The following is a 22683-nucleotide window of genomic DNA, read 5'->3' on the forward strand; positions in this document are numbered from 1 at the left end:
ATGGTCTTAGGGGAGAAGATTTAATCCCGGGCTAATTAATACCAAAAGCCCACTTCTGGCTCAGGATGTCTTCAAGTAGCAGATGTTGGGGGCTGAGAAACTCTTGTAGAGAAATATCACTGAGTGTTTGGCCTGCTTGTGCAATCCTCCCTGGCTGTTCACTGTTGGCTGGTGTCACTGTTTGACGTCCCATGTTGGCCTAGGCTGACCTTCTGCCTGTTTTATGCTCTGACATTTTAAAATGTCTTTGGCTACTACATCGGTGGATTGTAGGTGGCTACTACATAATTGGGTACCAAAAATGCTGGTTTTGATTCTGAATCCAGCAAGTTCAGAGTTGAAGAAGAGTCAGAAGTGGACATGGCATCTTTGCACAGTACAAATCTCAAGCTCAAAACAACTAGATGCAGGAGGTCTGGGTGAGAATTGAGAAATAGGAAAACTGACTAGGAAAGGTTAAGGACATCACAAATTCTAACGGCGATCAGAAAAATAGATGGACTTGGATTGACTTGGACTTGAGCTCCACATGAAGATATTTAAATTTAGGTGTCTACATGTGAAGCAGGTGTCTAAACTCCCCAGGCAGCACAAGGTAACCACGTAAGAGAGAGGTGCAGCTAATCCTCAGGAAGGCTTCTGCTGGCTGCTCAGCTGCCTCACACTTCAGGCTTGGCACAAGGAAGGCTGAATTCAGCTGCCCAAATTTATTTGTCCAGTGCCATTTGAGATGCCTTAAGGTATCTGAGATATCCCCTAGATCTGGCAGCTATGTTCTTGGACCTGGAAAAGCTACTCTTCAGGAGAAGTGCCTGGGGAGCAGGGAATATCGTGTAGCAGGGGACAGGCACCACTGTGTACCCTCCTGAACTGAACCCTAGATCCTGATTGACTATACTGCCAGCACAGACACGTAGCACACATGTACCCACCTAAAGCAAACTTCTTTCTATATTTAGTTGTGTTTATTGGGATCCAAGACTAACATAGAAGGTGCTGGAATGTCTTGAGCAATATGGACAGTGCTGAAAAAACAGTGTCCCTGGTGACTGACACGGTGGCAGGGTGATCTTGGCTTGTCCCAGTGACTCTGAGAGGAGCAGCAATGGAACAGCCATTTTTATTTAGTGGTGAGTGGCTAGCAGCAAGTTAGAGATCATTAGAAGAGCAGTGTATGCCCCTAAAAATCATTATTAGAACTTTAAAAAGAATAAGGTCACCCAAAATATTGGGAATTATGCATTTGGTCCAGAAATTATTAAAATGCTTACTGGGGGTTTTGATCACCCTCCACCACTTCTAATAGGACAATGTTTTAAAAAATTCAGTGACTTGCTTCTGCCCTTATTCTTACTTATTCCAGAGCTCTGACAGGTTTTTTTTTATATAACACAGAGTTTTGTGAAGGCCTCCCACTGCAAAAGATTCAAATTAATTCAGTCTTGCCAGCAGAGCACAGCCTCTGCCCTGCCCTGCTGGGAGCTCTCTGCCCCAGTGAGGGTCTCTGGTCCCCTCTGAACATGAGAGACGAAGAAGACAACAGTAACATAGTTGTTTTATCCTTTTTTAAAAGCATTCATCCGAAGGAGTTATCTACTTGTGTATGCTCTTCTATCTGGAGGGCAAGGATGAGGTTCTCCCTAAAGGAAAGAAAGGTGGAGGAAAAAGAGGAGCAGGAAATGCACTGGAACCTGTTTGAAAAACAGCTGAAGGGAAGAGAATCCTCCTAGGCCGGTGGTGGTTTTATTTCACACTTCGCTCTCTCATCTTCTTCACTCTTCACATCCTCAACTCCCATCAAGACTCTATCCCTAAGTTCTCAGCTGGAAATAGGGAAGGTAAGAATGTGTCCATTGCTCTTCCTGGCTGTGTTTCCCTAAGAGGTAGGGAAGGCAGGCAGGCACATTATTTCAGTGTAGTTTAACTTGTTAGGAACATGTGTAAGATAAATCAAAATAAACCTTTCTTGGAATGAAATCAGAGTCCTAAGAAAAGTTTGCAATTGTTGAAAGTCACTTTTGAGTATGTTAAAACTGCTTGATTTTCTTACCTAAACATACCCTGGAAAAAAGGAAAAGTTAAATATATTATGATTTTTCTCCGTGCCATAATTTTATACAATATGCTTCAGATGGCATTTGCCCTTTTTAAACCAAGAGAGAAAAATATTATTCTGAACTTCCTTTTATATTGGAATTGAATGTAGCTAAAGTCTCTGTGATATTTCTGTATTTCTGTACAAGGCTTTCCCAGATTTCTATTACTATGTTCCTCTTTATCTTTTAGAGGCAAAAATAGGAAAACAGGTAGAATTAGAGATATTTCATTTAATTTAATGGGCTTTCAGTTTTCACTCTGAATCTTTCTGTAAAGCACCAGAAAAGATTCAGATGTGAGATTGAGTAATGGGCAGTATAATTCCAACTTTTCTATAATGACTTATTAAAAGACAGAGGTTTCTAATGTACATTTACCCCTTTGTTTATTTTTTCCCTAAGCTAATATCTTATGTATGATCTCCCAAAATGTTAAGCCTCTCTTCAGCCATGATGATGATTTTATTCACCCTTTAGAAATATGTCTCAGATTTTTATCCTTGCAGATAACAATCTCCCTCATTAACTCTAATCTGAGATTTCAAATCATCTCAGCAGCTTTTGCATTGGTCGTTTTGAACGCTTAATTTCAAATGAAATTTCAAACAACTAGTTCTTTCACTTCAGACATTTCACCTAGTACCACTCACTAAACCCCTGTGATAACACAAAATTTTGTGCAAATGAACTGATGAAAACTCATGAGTGTAACAGATTACACTTATGTATTGTCCAGTGTCACTAAAACAGTAACAAAGAACACAAGTAACTGAAGTCCAGTAATGCGACTACCCCAAACTTAGATAACTCATGCAAGATCTGCCAGTCCAAGTTCCCCACCTCACGGAGGAAGGTCGGTGTTGGGCTGCCTTAGGCTGCTCAAGTTTGGTCAGAAACTCTGGATTGCTTGTCTTACTGATGGAGCTGTGGTTGGCATTCCTAAACTATCAGCATTTCTAATGCCAGCTGGGAGATTAATAATGTGACTGCTAGAATAATAATGGTAGAAAAGGAGGCATCATAAATCATCACAAGGGATTGTTTTACTTTTAATGACTTCTCCAATGCAACTTTCCTAACATGAGCTTTTTGGATGTTGTGAGATTTCACAGCATCCATAGGTATCATGGGAATGAACCCAGCTAAAGGGGGAAACACAAAAGCTATACTTGGATATTGTGCCATGTCCCAACACCTTGATATACCATCAGGACAATCTCTAAAGTTACAGAAAGAATGTCAGGATGGGTTTTACAAGGGCATGTAATGATGGAACAAGGGGGAATGGCCTTACTGAGAGAGGGTTGGGAATGAACCCTTTCCCAGATGTGTTCAAGGCCAGGCTGGATGGAGCTTTGAGCAGCCTGGTGCAGTGGAAGGTGTCCCTGCCCATGGCTGGGGGCTGGAACTAGGTTTTGCTTCTCTCAACCCAAACTATTCTGTGAGTCTATGATTATTGGGAAAAATAATCAATGACAATCTCTCATCTGCTGAAAGCACATGCTCATACTAACACACAAACCTGCATCATCTTTCTCTTTTTCATATTCTTCAAAGAAAGAATAAGTTTAGAGGAGCTTTGCCTGCTGCCTGCATTTAATGCTAACATGGTGAAACATCCTTTCCTCTAAATAGAAATGATAGTTTGAGACAGTACAGGTTAAATTAATCTTGTGAATTTTTTGTCTTTTATATTATCTGAATAGAAAAATGAATAATATTAATAATTTTTGGATCATTACTAGGTCATCAAAATAGTATTTGCTATAAATTCACAGAAAATGCTGAGAGTTCACACATTCTTATTAAGAATAGGCAGGAAACATCAATGGCTGTCAATTACTGTGTCTGTACCAGCTACAGATCAATAGAGAAGCAACAAACTAGGACAGGAGTAGGGCATATCTGCCCCCAAAACTGCAGAATTAAGCTGAAAATCTCAAGAGGTTGTTTTATCTAGCCTGCAGCTATATTAACTCACAAAGGAAATTAACTGGGCAATTGTATCACCAACTCTGAGCTACCCTTAGGCTGTCCTTCTAAGGTCAATTTTGAGCTAGAGTTATTATCCATGACCCAGAGAAAAGGCACAGCTTGTAGTGGTCATTTCTGAATAGTTCTCAGGACAGTTCATTATCCTCATCTTCAAAGTCACTTTTGAAAAAACCCCAGCCCTACGATTCTGTGGTGCTACAGAGACACTGGGCTCCACTAAGGGCAAGAGACAGCTTTGACATAGCTCCCTCTGCTTGCCATGGCACAGGTAATGCACGCCTATGGCAGCACAGTGAGAAATTATTCTCACTTGCTGAGGAGTTTAAATAGGATTTAATTGAGATTTGCAGCAATCAATACATAGTAACACTTAACAGCTTTCTATTCTGAGTCTATTCTATTTCTAAGAGGTGGTAGTGATGGTAAGGAGGAATGACCAGCATTTTGGTTTTTCTAATATCTCTTTGGATATCAGTTCTTCTAGTCCTTATTGTTATTCTCAGAACTATCTTCAATTTGCCTTCAATAATCCCTGGAGCTGGCTGGCCACAACCCAGGGATATCATCAAATCAATGTGGAAAAGTACTTTGAAGCTTAACCAGACACTACAGCACAAAGCTAACAAAACACATATTCCAGACCACTGTATTTGAGCACATCACACTATAGAAATATGATAAAAATATATAATCAATGGGGTTTATCCTAAACTGATAAAACCTGGCAATTTAAAGCAGTTTAATATAAAGCCTGATGACTGACAGTGGACTTTGGCCACATATCAGCACCTGAAAATAACTTTCAGATTCCTAAAAGAACAGGTCTGTTTGCACAAACTTGACTATTGGAGCAGCTGCCTTTTTGCACAGCCTAGTAACATATTGGGCATGGGTGTACTTCATGCTTCTATGGGCTAGCAAAACAAAAACCAAAAACAAGAAGAAGAAAAGAAAAAGACATTCATAGAGTTTAAGGCTCTGAATACCCTAATAGAGCAGAATGCAGTGAGGGACAGAATTGGATCACTATTTCTTGAGCACTTGCTCAGAATGGTCAGAGGGCAGAAAAGGTCAGAGAGCCAGAAACTGGCTGGAAAACTGCTGTTATCTTGAAAAAAGGGATTAACTACTTCCCTCTACCAGTTCAGGAGGGCAAGGAATACAAAACATGAATAGAATATGCTGCAACAGTCATATTGAAAAGAGGCAAATGTATTGTTTTTACCAGGTGGTAGTTCCTTTGCTCTGTAAACGTTCCATTACTATAAAATCAGTGGGATATTTCACATAATTGTGACAGAAAAATTTGGTCAGATATGGGCTGAACTTATAGTGACCTTGCATAAGTATTTATCCCAGAAACCAAGAATTTTCAATATCTTTACCTGTAATAATATCTCTGAACAGAGAGATGAACGATATTTAGAAAGATGATGTGTGTTATCATGTTTAGCAAATTATCTCATAGGAAGAAGCAGAACTATTTATCAGCAAAGTAAAAGTCAGTATTTGCATGATTGCCAGAATATGAAAACTGGCTTTTTAGAGACTATTCTGGAGACATGCAGACTTTTGTGATCACCTGAATTTACCCTCAAATGATATTCTCAAGAATTATTTTCTGCCTATAGCTCCCCCTCCAAAAAGCAATTTAATAGCACTCATTGAATTACATTACCTGAAGATCTCTAACGTAATTTGGGAGAGACAGGAAGTTGAGTTCTGTATCTCCCACAAGAAGCTGAGCAGACTTACACCTACAAGGCCTCAATTTTACAGAAAAAAAAAAGCCTGAACACCACCAGCAACAACAAATCCCCTCCAAAGCAATATGAGATTATCTGAGTTGTGCATATTCTAAAAATAATGATGCTCAGGATCTTGGGTCCTGGCAAAGTTTGCTTTCAGCTCTGTCTGAATATAGCTTTTCTTTCTGGTCAGGGATCAGATCTCTGCTCAGATGCCAGACAGGTTACGATTAATCGTCACCTACTAGTAAAAGTAATTGGCAGGATATCTTCAGGAAATTCTTGGGATGGATGATGCTGTTTGATTTTTGCAGATGTTGTTGCCACTCCAGCCAAAAGGTCTTTGTGTTTTCAAATACGTAACACCATCTGGATGGAAATCATCTTAATTGTCATTGCAGGCAAAACAAGTTGGTGATTTCGCTTCCTTCTTTAATCTTGTTGCAAGATGCAAACAACATGGTATTTTTAGAAGTAGGAAAGTGAGCTGGTATTTCATATCAAGATAATTCAGAGATAAACACAGATGAGTGTGAAAATTGACTTTTATTGCTGTTGAAAAACAGGAAGATAGTAATGTACTGTAGTGGCACATACAAGAGAAAGAAGTTTTTCAAAAATATGTAATACTGCCTACGCACTGAAGTGGAATTAAAAAAAATCCGGAGGTTAATACATCTTCTCTACTGACTTTTTTTCTAACAGTGGAAAATGGCTACATTCGTCACTGCCTTTCATTTTAAGGAGTTCACTAAAACTGATCTGTGCATAGAAACTTGGATTTTTCTTATCATCAGCTAAGCAATACCCCAGTGAAGAAATCGAATAGATGAATCACCTTGGACCCTTCTTTGCCTTTATTGCTTTTATTTGTAATATATTGGAATAATCTGAGCAAGCAAACTATTTTAATGTGAAATGAAAGTAACCTCCTGGAAGTACAGACAACCTCTTTCTGGAATAATAAATGATATTTTTATATAACTGAAGTGGGTCTACTTAGAAAAACAGCTCATCAATATGTAAAGATATCTTTTCTGGCAAAGAGAGAACTGGAAACAAGTCAAAGACAATTCTTAGGAAAGCTAATCAAATACAACAAAAGTTAACTTGGTACTCCAAATAATTTCTGAACCAGAAAGAAAAGGAATATTTTTAATAAGGCAATACTGGATATTTTTTAGATGTGAAAACTAAATATTATCTTTTTAAATTGTGGACTAATGAAGATGAGTAAGATTTTTTTTTTTTTGTCATTTAAAAAAACTTTATAATGAAATCCTGATTCAATGCCCAATAATGGATCAACCAGTGCTGCTCACTACTGTGTCAGTGTATTAGAAGTATATGTACCCTGTTCCTTTGTAAAAGTAGCATATTGTTAGACCATGATGGCAAATACATCTAAATAATTTCATCTTACTTTCTGCTGTAGACGGCCAAAATACTTGTCTATGGCCTGAGAACCACAGTAGCTCAGCAAGTACTGAATTTTAAATTGTAGCTGTGGGTGCCATATTTTATTTAGTCAGGATAAGAATAACAACATTCATGGGAACATTTCACCGGCCTTTGTACTGTCTGCAATTATTGTTCATGGCCCTGTTGAGTACACAATCTTTCTATGGACTGAATAAGTCCTCAGCAGACATTTTCATGCTATTAACAGCTGGCTCAATAAATCTTAAAAATGTAAGGGCCTCCTGCAAGCTAAGATTAAGTTCAATTGCAAGCCTTTCATGGATTTATACGTAATTAACCTTTTCCAATAATTGATCTTTAACATAATTAATATGTACCTGCCAGAAGGAATACAGTAGCATTTAATAAATGCAAGTTTTATTTGGCTTTAAGACAGGCTGACAGAAACATTTAAAGCTGTGTCTTTGACCTAGTGTTCGCCAACCTGGTTTTTGTTCAGCTAAAGAAACAAACTGCAAGTAACACGTGCAGATTCTTCCCATAAATCTTCACTTATTCTGTGCAGAAACAGTTTGTGCCTTGAAAGCACTGAAAAACAAGGTCTGTTAGCCACTTTACTGTGTCTGTATGTTGCTGGATGACAGTAGACCTTAGTGAAAAAGGCTATTGCAGTGGAGAGAAAAACATCTGAAGGTCTCTGGAGGGAAAGGCAACAGGATGCCAGACACATGCCCCTGGGGAGTAAAGATGCTCATTACATCAGGCTGTAAGCAAACCACAAAGTAATCGTCAAGAAAAAAAACAAAGTAGCTACAGCATGGCAAGACTTCTGCATGGAGAAAGGGCTGAATAATTTAGGAATGGTTAGTCAGAAGGCAAATATGAGATAGAGGCATGCAAACTAGTGGAAGATAAGAAGGTCTGTTGGATGCCTCCTATTTACCCTTTCTTATAAAAGTGAGATCAAAAGACAATTTAAATTTGATAAAAAAATTACAAGATTGAATTGTAATTGACTTGTAAAGTTCATTGCTATGAGATAAAAAGGAATAACCAGGGAAAATTAAAAAAAGTTTGGATGTTTTCCCCTGAATTGCTGGAATTAGATTTTTCAGGGGATCCAAATTCTTGTGTGACTCCGGCACTGATTACTCCATGTGTGATTGGCTATTTTGGGCCATAGGTATTAACACCATCACTAGGGGTCTCTGGCACTGGTCAGCAAGTGGAAAGACACCAGCCAGGACTCGTGAGTGCCCCAGGCCTGCAGGGAAGCACTGCTGTGTCCGTGCTGGATCCTTGCAGCCACAAGGGGAGGAATGTACAGACAGGAACGTGCACTTCCATGGCCTCTTCTTCTTACTGTAAAACCTTAGGCAGGGGCAGGTAGGCAGAGGGTCTGGAAATATTCATCTAACACATTCCCAGATTGCGGATAAAGTGAAGGTGATACAGTGGCATGGGAGTGGAAAGGCTAAAAAAAGGTGGGAACAGAAAAATCCGTGGTGTGTAGGTGAAAGTGGATGGGTGGAAACTGACAAGTGAAGATGCTGAAATGAGCAGGGAGAGAAAAACATGTCTGTCGAGAGGAAAAGCCTGTTTGTTGGTGGAGAGGGAAGAGAGTATTGAAAATCTGCTCTCAAATTCACAGGGTGGTGGGGAAAGAGAAGGTATCCAGTCTCCAGCTGACTTATCTAACACAGATGTTGAAGGCAGCAACATGGGTTCCTCAGTGTTGGCTGAAAGAATTCCTACATTCAATTTTCTGAGCCTCCCTTCAGAGGCAAACCCCTCTCCCTGCTGCCTAAAAGCAGAACTTGCATTTCTAACCTATACAGCTATTTTGGATGTCTGCACAATTGGACACTGCCTCTTGGGACTCCTTTGTTTCTGTAAATAGAGTTTATTCAGTTTACATACAGAGCCAGACATCTCCAGCCACTTTTTCCCCCCACCTGCACTTTGTGTGTGGGCAGCCTGAGAGGGAGTACTGTGCCAGCAAGAAGGTTTATGTAATTTGGAGAACACTAGTGTGGGGCATCTTACACAGCCACACTTGAGATTTCCTGGTGCAGGGGATATGAAGAAAGAAATAGAGGCTCTGTTCAGTGGTTGTCAGAAAGGAAAACCCCATAATCTGGTATCACTCTCCCAAACCCGACAGGGACAACCACATAATGAGATCTTAAATACATAGATTATGTCATACTGTGTGACAACCTCTCCACTCTGCCTTGTGACATTTTCATCTGAAATGAAACACTTTCCACTGTGAAGGTGCCATGAATAGAGTGGGCTGGCAAAGGGGAGCCCCAGCACTGAAGGAGCTCTGCCTTTGCTGTGGCTGCTGCCCAGGGGTCACATACGTGCACTGGGGCACCAGCAGTGCACAACACAAGGGCCAAAGTGAGTGGCTTCCTTTACACCATTTAGGAGCTTCCATAGGCTGATCTGGGTCTCATCTGATGGTCACCTTCCTTGGATCTGTTATTGACCGCAATATCAAATATCACCAAAGGACAGAGCTCAATATTGAGAGCTATCAACACAGGCTTGAAGATAAAAATTGTGATTTTTCTTTACTGGGAAACAACAGGTTATGGTCACCTGGTGCTTAAGTGCTAGGGATGGGAGGAAATTAAAATGTGCAGAACATGCCCAAATCGCCATCTAGAAATGTGCAAGTAGTTCTACCCAGCCCTATTAAACGAGATATAAATACTGCAACTCTGTTACACAGTGTAACAATATTGCTACATTGTCAAATCCTTCCTAACTGCCGTATTTACCATAGCAGGGGTAGAAAGGAGAAATCAAAATCTGTATTTTCTCTCTTACACACCAGTCTCTTCCTAATGTAGCAGTTGGAATGTAACTATTTGAGGCACGATCATAAAACCAGAGATTTCCTGCAACTCCCACTGGACTACTGTGCCCATCAGTCATTCCAGCAGTGCTGGTGGCAACACTCAGTTCCCTGAAGGGATGTCAAAGAATGGAAACATCTGCGGAAGCTGCATTTCTTCAAGCTTTGTGATCTCTAATAAGTCGGTGGCAAGGCTGGATGAAGACATCTGGCAATCAATTTGATTATATTGAGTGTAACAGTGGGCAAAGCTTATGCTTTAAACTGTCAGCATTGACAGTTAACAAATTAAAGCTGAGTAGATGCCAGGCGACTGCATGTGAAGAAACAAACACAACTTCTAAAGCAACTGAAAAGTCTGTGTTTCTAAACAACAATACAGTCAAGCAAAATGAAACTACTGTTAGTAGCCAACTGCACCAACAATCCTTTTCCTGGAGACCTCACTCACACAGGGGTGACCTGAAGAAAAATAAACTAGTCTTCAGCAAAGACAGCAATAAAATCACAACATTCAGCAGCTATAAGAGAGATAATTGTGAACTAAAAGAAGAAAAGAAATGGAAATACGAAATAGCAGCACGTTGCCTGCTCATATGCTGCAGGGTGAATGAAAAAAGAGCTGTTATCTGTGCAAAAGTATTGGTGAAACTGGACTTAATACAGGTACTCAAGAATGAGGTAGTTTCCCACAACACAATACCTAGAGGTGACTAGAGACTGAACATTAGGAGCTATTTATTTACAGAGTGGATTGTCAAACATGGCAAGAGGTCAGAAGTGGTCAATGACCCTTGAATGTCATCATTTTAGAAGCTTTTGGACAATGTCCTTAATAACATGCTTAAGACTTTTGGTCAGCCTTGCAATGGTCAGGTAATTGCACTCGATGATCACTGTAGCTCTCTTCCAAATGAAATATACTTTTCCTTTTCCTTTTCCTTTTCCTTTTCCTTTTCCTTTTCCTTTTCCTTTTCCTTTTCTCTTTATAATTTCTCAATGTTTCCCATAGTTGCATTCAAATAACTCTGGAAAGATTCCTGCAGTAAATGCCAATGCAATTACTCCACTTAGACCTCTTCTACTGTTTTCATTTGGGCTGACAGGGGTGAGGCTGGGACACCATGAGAGAAAGCAGGATTTGATTGACTAACACTTGTGAGAGAGTTAATCCTGGCTCAAACAGTCAGATTGGCAGTTTTCTAATATCTCACACCAAAATATGAGCATTCAAATTTATGGTAACATGCTGACAAAGCACCCCTGAGTAATTATGGGCATATTAGTAACAGAGGAGACACACTGAAAGTGTCTTTTGAAGCAAAGCAGTGCTGCAGGTCAGGGGTATCACAGTCCTGTGAGAGGCTACATGAGTGCCAAGGACATTCTGTAATGAATTTAAGCAATGGGCAGCTGCAAAAGCACAAATTGTGAACACCTAGTCTAATAGGATTGTTTTGGACCAATATAAAAATATTCCTCAAGTATTAAGATTTCTGCCTGGAAAGCATAATTCACTGTTGCAAAGATAGAACTTGTACAAAGAATCAGTTCTTCTCAGAGAGAAGCAACAGGCAAGAGTTGATGATGATCTGAAACGGGAGTTACAAAGAATGGCACACACCAGAGCAGGTGATCTTCAGCACAGCATCTGGAAAGAAGCCAAGAAAGCTGAGAATTTTATTGCATATCAGTTATGTTCTGACATGTTATTCATGTCATTAAAAATGTAATTTTTTTAGATGCTAAGAGTGATAAAATTTTAAAAATAAACCATTTTGCTACTTTTGAGACTCCATACACTCAAGCAGGTGGATAAGTGGATTTGGCACAATCCTATCTACCTCTAACTTCCACATCAGTGTTTATACTCATAACTACTTAATTTTGAAATGGCAAACTTACACATACTTATGGTATCTGAGAAACTATCTTGTCCATGGATATGATGGGAATTCAGCACAGTAAGTCAGGAAATGAACATCAAATCAAATAAAAGCAGATTATGAACATAAAGGTATTTGTCTAAGCAACTTCATATTCTGGGTATCTCTAGTAGCAACAAGTTCAAAGCCAGTACCTAAAAAATGTGAGCAAAACTGAACATACAAAGACTTAAACCAGAAAATGTTAATTGCTTCTTGGTCTCTCAGTTGCTTCCCTCCTTATCATAAATTTCCAAGTCACAGCTCATAAACACCACTGGAATTGCTATGATACACTTTAATATTACATATTATTTTATAATAGATAGCATTTAATATCATAATATTATTACCATCATCATCATCCTTATACTCATCATCACCCTTGTCCTTATCATTATCCTTATAATTATCCTTATGATTATACTACAATGTATTTTGTGAGATTCAAATACGAGAGACAAATAATAATTTGAAAGACTGCTTAAATCATATACACAATCTGGGTGAGTATGGGAAGGAGTCTCATTATTTCTAAATAATTTGACTGTGGTATTTCCCTTTAGAACACTTTCCTAACAAAAGGAACTGAATTAGCAATTTCTAAACATTTCAGGGCAGGTACTGAGTTATATTAGTCTTGTTCAAAATGGATAATGATATAATGCTTAAGAAAATATCTTTTATAGCCTTCTAATGCAGGAATTTTATTATTAAAAAGAAATTATTTTTAATATTAAAAATAAATAATTTTTATTATTAGAAATAAATGATTTTTAATAAAGTCCTTGCCTTTTAACAGCTTTTCTATCACAACCCTGTCTCTTCAGTCTTCTCGTCCCAGGCTGCCCAGTTCATGGTAGGGGCTCATCTACTCTATGTCACAAACCCAATAGTGACACTAGTGTAAGATCACAAAACCACAGCATGAACAAACCCAGGCTGCTGAATTCTCTAGCTCATACCAGAAAGAAACTTCAGTGTGAACTGCACTGCACCAAACTAGGTTTCCTTTGAATAGCTACCATACAACTTCTGGAAAGAGGAGATCAGAGCCTGATGTCTTTAATCCTAGCAAATGTTACCTTACTCAGCAGCAAGGGTAGTAGTCAGCAAAATTCAGTGTGAAAGGATAAGGCCCATAGATGATATTAAACAGACATTACTTTTTCTGCATGTTTCTAAAAACTGTATTGATAGAACTGTCAAACATGAAGATATGCCACTAAATATTAATTTTAAAAACCTACATAATTTGGGACCATTGTAGCCTAAAGTTCATCTCTGTTCAGCACTGAATTATGGCTGCTGAAATTATCTGAGGAAATTTTGATTTGAAATCTAAATACTACTACTACTATTACTACTACTACTACTACTACTACTGCTGTTATTATCAGAGTATTTTCTGGAGTGGAGTGGGCAGGGTGTGTCTGAGATGAGTTCAAGTTTGGCTGGCAGAAGGTCCCCAGACATGAAATTTGCTGTAACCTTTTTTTCTGGGATTTCTAATGAGATGTGATGTGAGATATGTCTTCTTGGTCAAGATTTACTTAATTACAGACAATCTCTGGGTTATTTAGAGTTCAAATTACACTGGAAAGGGGCTGTTTATGTTGTTTATCATGAGCAGCAGAGTTACCATCTGTCTGTATTTAGACTATATGATGTGTCTAAATACCAAGGTGACAGACATATAATGTGTTATTACACAAATATATTGAAATAATTCAAATTAAATGTCCAGAAGATTTTGTAACACACTAGATATGGATTTGTTTATAAAGGTTTGACAAAAGTGCCCCATGATGGTTCATTACCACTCTAATTAATGAAAAATAGATCCAGTAATAAGCAACAGTCACTGCTATCACTTAATGCTCTGAAACAAGGTTTGCCAGCCATGAAGTTCAAGGGCCTGATTACAGATAATGGACTTAGGCTTCCTGTTGGGAATTTGCTCATTCTGCAGCCTCAGCAAAATGTGAACTTTTGACAGTTCCATCATGCTGTAGCTTGACTAGAGGTAAAATAGAAGCAGCTGTGGTGAGGCTGCTAATGGACTAACTGAAATACATGAAATCTTTCACTCGGCTGGACCACCAGGAAGTGTGGCTGCCCTGGAGAAATGTAATATTACTAGAAGTAAGCTCAAATTTAAAGTGAAAAAATTCTGTCATAGGAGTTTCCACCCCCAGCTTTAAGCTGAATAAAGTCTAGGCATTATAGTTAGCAGTGTGCCCTGGAGCCAGGAGAGCCAACCCTGTCCTGGGGGCATCAGGCCCAGCATCACCAGCTGGGCAAGGGAGGGGATTGTCCTGCTCTGCTCTGCACTGGGGCAGCCTCACCTCCAGTGCTGGGGGCAGCTCTGGGCACCACAATGTAAGAAAGACATTAAACTATCAGAGAGTGTCCAAGGAAGGCAACAAAGATGGGGAAGGGCCTTGAGGGGAAGCTGTGTGAGGAGCAGCTGAGGGCACTGGGTCTGTTCAGCCTGGAGGAGACTGAGGGGAGACCTCACTGCAGTGACAGCTTCCTTGGGAGGGGACAAGAAAGGGCAGGCACTGATCTCTGCTCTGTGTGACAGTTACAGGACCCAAGGGAATGGCCTGAAGCTGTGTCAGGGAAAGTTTAGGTTGATATCAGGAAAAGTTTCTTCCTCCAGAGGGTGTTTGGGCACTGGAACAGGCTCCCCAGGGAAGTGATCACAGCACCAATGATGACACAGTTCAAGAAGTGTTTGGACAATGCTCTCTGTCACAGGGTGTGACTCTTGGTGGTGGTGCTGTGCAGGGTCAAGAGCTGGACTTTGATGATCCCTGTGGGCCAACTCAGGATATTCTATGATTCTATGTTAAAAATCCACTTGCTCCTGTTGGGCTTTCTCACATAGGAACCCCAAAGTCTCTTACAGAGTCAGTGCAGTGAAAGAAGTTCCTCTGAGAGCTCAGTGGACTTCACACATGCAGGTGAGGCCAGCAGGATCTTACTCTTCAACAAACAAGAGTTTGTTGTTTATTATTCCTAAATATTTTTACAGTGCCCCAAGTGGAAGCTGCCCTCACAGGCTGAGATCTCACTCAGTCTGTGACATGTGTATCAGAGGATTATGGTAAATCCTGTGACACACATAGGAGAGTGCCAGAAGTTTAATTTTGTCAGGTAACATACCACCATCTGGGAGCCCATTGCCAGAGGAAGGACAATGGACTCTTCATTTATTTCAGTGTCCCCACATGGCTTTACAGGGAGTGGATGCCATATGTCTACCCAGTTAGACTTGTCCTCTTTTACTTTCAGGATCTTCAAAGAGCTCAGGCACAGACATCAAGTTCTTCCTGGTTTGTGAGCACCCCTGATCCCCAGATTGAATTGCTTGGATTGCTGCTCTTCTGAGCAGTACAACACAGCAACACTGTTCTGCAATGCTAAGAGCCAAGCTTCAGAGTGATATACCTGTGACATTTAAGATTTGCAGGGGTATATACATATTTAAGTACCTTATGTGCCTGTAAGGATGCGTTGCTGTGGCCTTCATGTTATGTATACAAGCTCATATACAATCAGAGAAAATGAGAGAGGTCAGGTAACATGGAACAAAATACAAAGCATGTTTTAATACTACACTGTTATTTCGATTTTTACAGAAATAAATAAGGGTACAAAACTGTCAAATAATTTGTTAGATGTAATTACTAACCTGGTAGCACACAGTGATGCTTAACGAACTAATTTGTCAGAGTAGTGACATTGTAGGCACACTAATATAAACACAGAGCTTCGGCCCTGAATAAAATTTCTCAGGTTATTAGGTTATTAATGGAAAAAATAAAGGCTGTCTAAATGTTATCTTTGGGGCAATCCTCAAATTTGTTATTTCTAAGCCCTTAGGCCACTGCCCTATGTGATTAGTGTTTAATCACCAAAAAATAATCAGGGAAAAGATCTGCTGGAGATCTACAGCAAGTTTAATTAATAGTAAACAGACTAAGTCTTCTAAAATATTATTGTTCCACTATAACAATAAACGGAAAGAATAATTGAATGGATGACTAAGTAAATAATCAAAAGTAATAGGCCCAAACTAGGCCTATTGGAATGGAATCTCTCTTAGGGAGGCCTTAGCACTGATTTCATTGAGTTTCCCCTGAAGCCATCTTTCCTCCAGCATGAACATGTGCAGGTCCCTCAGCCTCTCCTCACAGGGCAACTGCTCCAGCACTGATCATCCTCATGGCTGCACTGAACTCACTCCAGTTTTTTAAGGTCTTTCAGGTATGGTGTTGGAGGGGGAAAATGGAGTGCAGTATCTTGGATATGGTCTAGTGAGTGATGACTAAAGGGAGATAATCATCTATTGATTGTGCTCTGGCCAACACAGCCTCCTGACCTTTGCTGCTGCCTCACACTTGCAAAGCCAAGGGGTCAGGCAAATAACTACTTTATGTAGCAAGAGGTGCAAGATGACTTGGTTTTTCCTCAAAAGATCAAATCTGGAAAGATGCTGAACATCAGAATATCAGAAACTCCCTTCTGGGGATGCTAAAGTCCAGAAATGGACTGAAGTTGATGAATAGAAGAAACATGCAGAACAGTCAATGGCAAGAAATTCAAGCTATTGGTTTAGTTTCCAGGAGTTGAAGAACAAAGTTGCCTTTCCATCCAGTGCACCAGCAGAGGAAAACATCCACAAACAATAGACTGTTGTCTATTAATTAATTCTGCTAGCAAGTGATAGAGTTCCAAGTAATAGAGTTCCAAGAATGTTGCTTTTAAGGCCAGGGACTGCTTACATAAAAACAGAGTAAACAAGAAGAGCAGGTGAATTTCATAGAAAGGAGGAAATACCATACTCAAGTGAAGCAAACCCACACCTCCAGGGTGATCTGTGCCAGAAGACATGCTTGAACTATTTCACCAACAGTAGGAGGGTAGGTATGAGTAGTTTTAAGGAAGACATGGAAATCTATACAGTCTCCCTGTGAATCACAGAATTATTTAGGTTGGGAAGGACCTTTAAGATCATGGAGTCAAACTGTAAACCCAGCACTGGCAAGTCCACCCCTGAACTATGCCCCTAAGCACCGCATCTATGTTTTATAAATATGCAGAATTTTGTACAACAAAGAACTCCTGCATTCAGTTTTGCTGAGAATTAACACCTCAGAGTGAAGCTAATCACTGGAATAAAACTTGCCAGTTGAGTGGAGACAGGAAAGGGAGGAGACACAAAAGCAGAATCAAACAAACTGCTGGTGTTTCTATACAATGGCATTTGGAAGAGTAGCAAGACAAACATTCTGAGAAGTCAAATGGTTCTAGTAACTTCAAAATCTTCAAAGGTGTTTTTAGTAAGCTCTAAATTGCTGTAGTAAGTTAATTTTACTAAATTAACAGTGGTGCTTTCTTATGATTGTGCCCTGACAAAATGTGGCTACTGCAAAATTTCTAGTGCACGATAAAATCTTGGAATAATGGTAAGTCTGGTTAAGGAAGGTAGCCATGTTTTGTGATTTCCACTTTCTGCTAGGCATGGAAACCTTGGGGCAAGTGTGTGACCTGGCAAGGTATCTACCCATCTCCCCTGCTGCCCAAAAAACCCAAATCCCAATCCTGATACTTGTCCCTCTTCCATGGTTTCATAAAACAGAATAGATGGAGTGTTTCTTTCTGAGGGAGTGACAATCTGGGGTGTCTTCCTAGCTGCTCATGCAACTTTCTCCATTGCAGGAGTGGCTTAGTGGGACAAAGTGTGGATTTACCAGGAAACGAGGTGGAAGAAAAAAAACTAGCTTGACACGTTAGGCCTAACCAGTGTACTGGTCTGCCATGCCAAGGAACACTGTAACTCCTGTTTAGACCAGGATGGCATTCATCTACTTCTTACACTGAAACCCGTGTGTTTCATGGCTGTAGGCATATGACTCCATGTACTAGCTGCTGTAGAGATGTATGGAAGGACACATTTCCTGCCCCAGTTGATCCATAAGTTACATTGAGATATAGGCAGATGAAATTAAAGTCTGGAGAGAGGAAGGAAGTTGAGAGAGAAGTTGACATATTGGTATCCTGAAGTTTCACAGATAATCTAGAAAAAGCATTTTCTCTAAACAATTTGAAAAATAAGAAATTATCAGATGAGTTTGATCTTTGATTTCTGCCTTTATTGGGAAACTGTTTTCCTACAGATCCCTTTTCAAAATAGGATTTTGAGTCTATTCTGTCACAGACAAATTCTAGAGCAAAGAAGGAAAGGAATAGTGTCTTGAAATAGATGTAGAAGAAATAATGAAGAAGATACTGTATCCTATGCTAGTGTCACTGCAGAGCTGATATGCGGATTGTCATGCAGAGAAAAGCAAGACAGAAGAAAACATCTTCATGTTGTCATAAGATGTCTCTAGGGAGGTTTTCAAACTTCTTGCAGTGTCTGATCACAGAGGTTAAATAAGAAAAACATGTTATGCACACATATGTGTGTGGTATCTATGCATGTATGTAGAATATGTAGTGTGTCCATTCAAAGCATACATCTCTGATTTTCAATTAGATCAGCTCTCAACTCCTCATTTATCCAATATATAGGCTAGCTGTATGAGATTCATAGGAAAATGTCTTCTGGAGAACATAAGAAACATGGACTGGCTGGTTTTTAGGGATGTTATGATTTATATCTAAAGAAACCCTGGGCAGATGAGAGTTGACACACAGCTATTCTGGACTTACAGCTGGTTGCTGTAAACAGAGTCTGATTCCAACAGTTTTCATTCAGAAACAGAACAGGAGAGGGGAGATGTTTATCTCAAAATGAGCTGGAGCAGGGACACTCACCTATCACACAGAACGGTTTCCTCGCAAAGCGCAGTCTTCCTTGCCATCCTCGGTACCGACAGCAGCACCCCGCAGACCAGATACGAATAATAAATTCCAAACCAAAGACAACAATCATGACAAATTCCTAGAAATGGCAAATAAGAAAAATGCCTGTTACAGATAACCAACACTTAAGCTTTAGGAAACTTATCACTACTGTTTGTGTCTGACAATCCACCTTGAGCATCTGAATATCCCAAGCCAAACTTGGGATCCTGCTCCCCAGGATGGTTACACATCTACAAGCAGCACACAGTCCCCAGAACTTCACACTGAAAGTGGCTACTAAATATTTTCAAACACTGAATAATAGACAAAAATATCAGAGCAAAGTACTCAAAGACTTTAGATGTTGAGCATCAGAGCAGAGGTAATTTACACAGCTATTCCATATCCACATTCATAAAATTAGTTCTTAATTTAAAGGCTGAAAGTTTTGGGAGACACACTCTCATTGCTACAATATGCAGGTGAAGTAACTGAGATTTTGAGGTTGGGAAATCAATCTGTTCCTAGCAGTAGGTTAAGGTACATGCAGGTGTAATTACATACAATGGGTATGCAATTGTTTGTAAGGCAATAAACTAATGCCCACCCTAGGCATAACCTTCCCTGGACAACGTGTGAATGAAAGCATTTAGAAATTTTGCCTTGCTTCTTTGGCCTGCTTGTCTTTCTCATTGGAGTCTTCTTTAAGACTGTCTATTTTAAAAGCATAACCATGTATTTATGCAATTTTTATTCTAAAAAAATTTTCATCACAACAGTGAGGTAATAGTGCAGTAATAGAGCTTGGAGTACAATTCAGCTCCATATCCTAAGGAGATCTGCAGGTCAATAATATGCAGTGATAGTACATACACACTGTATGGAATTACAAACTTAGATAGTCTTCTGGAATACCATCACAAAGTCATGTATTTTGAAATGACAAAATAAAAATCTTTCTATTCACAGAAGGAGACAAGTACTTGATGGAGTTTCTTAAACAGCCCATCAAGAAGAAAAGGATGGAAGTTGTGTTTTATTTGGCAGCCCAATGTATTTTGATGTCCAGAAGTAAGTTGTTCCTTGTCAGCCAATTAATTTGTTATTCCTGCAGGATGAGGATTAGTGTGGTACCAGTAAGGAAGCACTGCAAATGAATTAAATAGAGAAATATTTGTAAGGGTAGGGTTGATCCAATATTGACTTTTCCCCAGTAAACATTTGCATGTTTTTAGACAGTGAGATCCTACAACTCTACAAGCCAACGTGTCAGCTCAGGCTTTAATTCACCCGAACAAATGGCATTATTAATGTTGTGCCATGTAATGGTTCTTTACTAGATTATGATTAGTGGCAGTCCACTGAAACATTGTGGACTTAATTGTTTTTGCTGTCATGGAACAATTTGAAAACATAGCATTCCTTCCCAAAACATGTCAGCTTGTGTAGCTACTTTACATTGAAAGGCACTTTTAGAGCCTTCCTCACTGTCTTCATTTTTGTTTTTTGAAATCCCATATTGAATGCCTAAGTCACAAAAGTAGAATAAGATCCCTCTGCTAAAACACGGCTGAAGAAAATGCCACATTTTTTATTAGAAAATAACATGGAAAAATGTGTGTGATTGTTTAAGATTTTCTTTTTATTCCACTACAAGAAACTTCAACTTAATTTTATGGACAGCGTTATTGCAAAACTTCAGAAAGGATTATGTACAAAACTGAAAAAGTTCCCCATATAGTAACAATAATTCCTAATAGTTGGCTATGCTGTGGTACATTTCCTTGTAGGAAATTCTGTGTAGGCCAAGAAACAAATGGACAGGAAGCCAACTGGAAAAAAGGAAGAATACGCATTTTAGTTATTTAACTACCACTTTTATAGTGGTAGTTAAATCATGAATTGTCAAATCTGGTTTACACATTGTTAGATGGTGCCTCTGAATTTATGAGGGTTGATGGCAGGCATCCAGGCCATTCCTGCATCTGATTCCCCTAAAGAAGTTTCTTCTTTGGGATAGGGTAAGAGATACTGAAGGAAAGGAGGTCTGAAAAGCATGAAAATTTCTTTGCTTCCAGTAAAATCCTTTTCTTGTTAAAACTTAATCACATTTCATTTGAATAAAGTTTGTTGTTTCCCTGGGAAACATACGGTGTGTGCAGATGGGCGATACGCTCTGTGAGTACAGAGAAATTGTCCCAGGCACCTTCCAGAAGCTGATCCACACACACAGGAGTGTGTCCTCCCCTGTACTCCAGCCCTGGCAGGGCCTCTGATGGGGAACTGGCAAGGACAAAAAGTACTCAATGATCCTGGAAGGACTAGTCCACAGCTTCAAGTCAGTTCAAACAGTATCGCAGAACTGCTGGTAGGAATTGGAAAGAGGCAATTTTTTGGAAAGTTTCCTTTTCTGGTTCCTTCCAGTGCTATGCAGTTTTGTATTTATCACCTGTCCTATTGTTAGCCATTACTAGGAGCTATGCTTGCTCAGTGAGGCAAAGATGAGAAAATTTATTGTGTGCTGAAAGCACGTTTCTGAGAGTCTGTGCACTGCATGGTGCCTTTGTGTATTAGAGTCAGAAATCAGATTTTTCTCTGACAGAAACACCTATACTAAAAAGAGAAACTTCATGGAGATACATCTATTTTGGTAGAGAAAAAGAGAAAAAAATATATTTTCTCAAAAATTTTTTTAGTGGGTGGAGTAAAAGATTTTTCTTGAGGAAACAAAGTGAAATTTCTCTGTTTATTCCTTGAGGAAAAGTTACCATTTCTAGAGCCATTAGAAATTTATGCATGGTTATATTGTCTCAAAATTAACTAAGGTTTCTACTACTTAAACAATTTTTTCTTCTATTTAAGCAATATAACAACTGTAGTTATATTGAGCTCAAATACAATAATTACATCTCTGTGCATTGAGATACTAAAAGAACTGCTGCTTTTAAAAATGCTATATATGATTTTCTTCCACCCATAACAAGATTCTGTAGATTTTTAAGTACACTATAAGCTTTAAAAAAAGGAAAGACATTGAATAAAATGTATATGGGGTTTCACACTTATTTTTGCACTTACTGAAATAGTGATGTTTCAAACTGATCTTTATATCCTAATGACTCCTACTTCCTCAAAGAAAAAGATGATTTTGAAGGGAATAAATATAAAATATAATGAAGTTAAAGGGAAAGGATTTTCCCAAAAAACATAATGTATTGAAACAGAGCTCTTCATAGTAGTAGTACACATAACAGCTTTGTTTTATTTTGGATTGGTTCAGTTCAAAACCAGAGAGAGACAAAGAATTGCACACAACTGTTGAAAAAGTAATGTTTTAGTAGTTGGGGCACTCAGTCAAAATGTTAAGGCAAATCTCTGTCAGGGTTAATACAGGCTGGGGAATTACATTTTTTTTTTCTTATGGCAGCTGCAAAGTTACAAGGTTTTTGGTCTTCCATGGACAAAAATTGGAAGGATGCATCCCAAATAAGATCAGGATTTTTATTTTTTCATATTTCATTTGGAAGGCTTATTGCCAACTTAAGGATAAATCTAGGCTTTGAAATAACTTGGGTTTTGTTCCTTAGCAATTGAAACAGACGATCAGAACATAATTGGAAAGGCATGTGATGGAATAATCATTAGACTTCGTGCTTTGTAGACTGAAGAAATGATGCATTCCATGTATCTCTGTCCTATATATAATATAATGGAACATCATTAATTTTGAATTACTTATGAGAATGAGAAACAACATTTACATCAGAATG

At 39.1% G+C, this 22683-nt stretch overlaps 1 protein-coding gene across 5 annotated transcripts in view; it reads right to left on the reverse strand.

Annotated features, from left to right (window-relative positions):
- Positions 1-22683, reverse strand: part of KCNQ5 (potassium voltage-gated channel subfamily Q member 5) — a 278572-nt gene that overhangs the window by 46976 nt on the left and 208913 nt on the right. For all 5 annotated transcript variants that reach the window (XM_058801552.1, XM_058801550.1, XM_058801547.1 and 2 more), the window contains exon 3: positions 18884-19010. In XM_058801552.1, coding sequence (XP_058657535.1) covers positions 18884-19010 — 127 coding nt within the window. The remainder of the gene's footprint in view (positions 1-18883; positions 19011-22683) is intronic.

Source organism: Ammospiza caudacuta, chromosome 3, assembly GCF_027887145.1.
Source record: "Ammospiza caudacuta isolate bAmmCau1 chromosome 3, bAmmCau1.pri, whole genome shotgun sequence".
NCBI lineage: Eukaryota > Metazoa > Chordata > Aves > Passeriformes > Passerellidae > Ammospiza > Ammospiza caudacuta.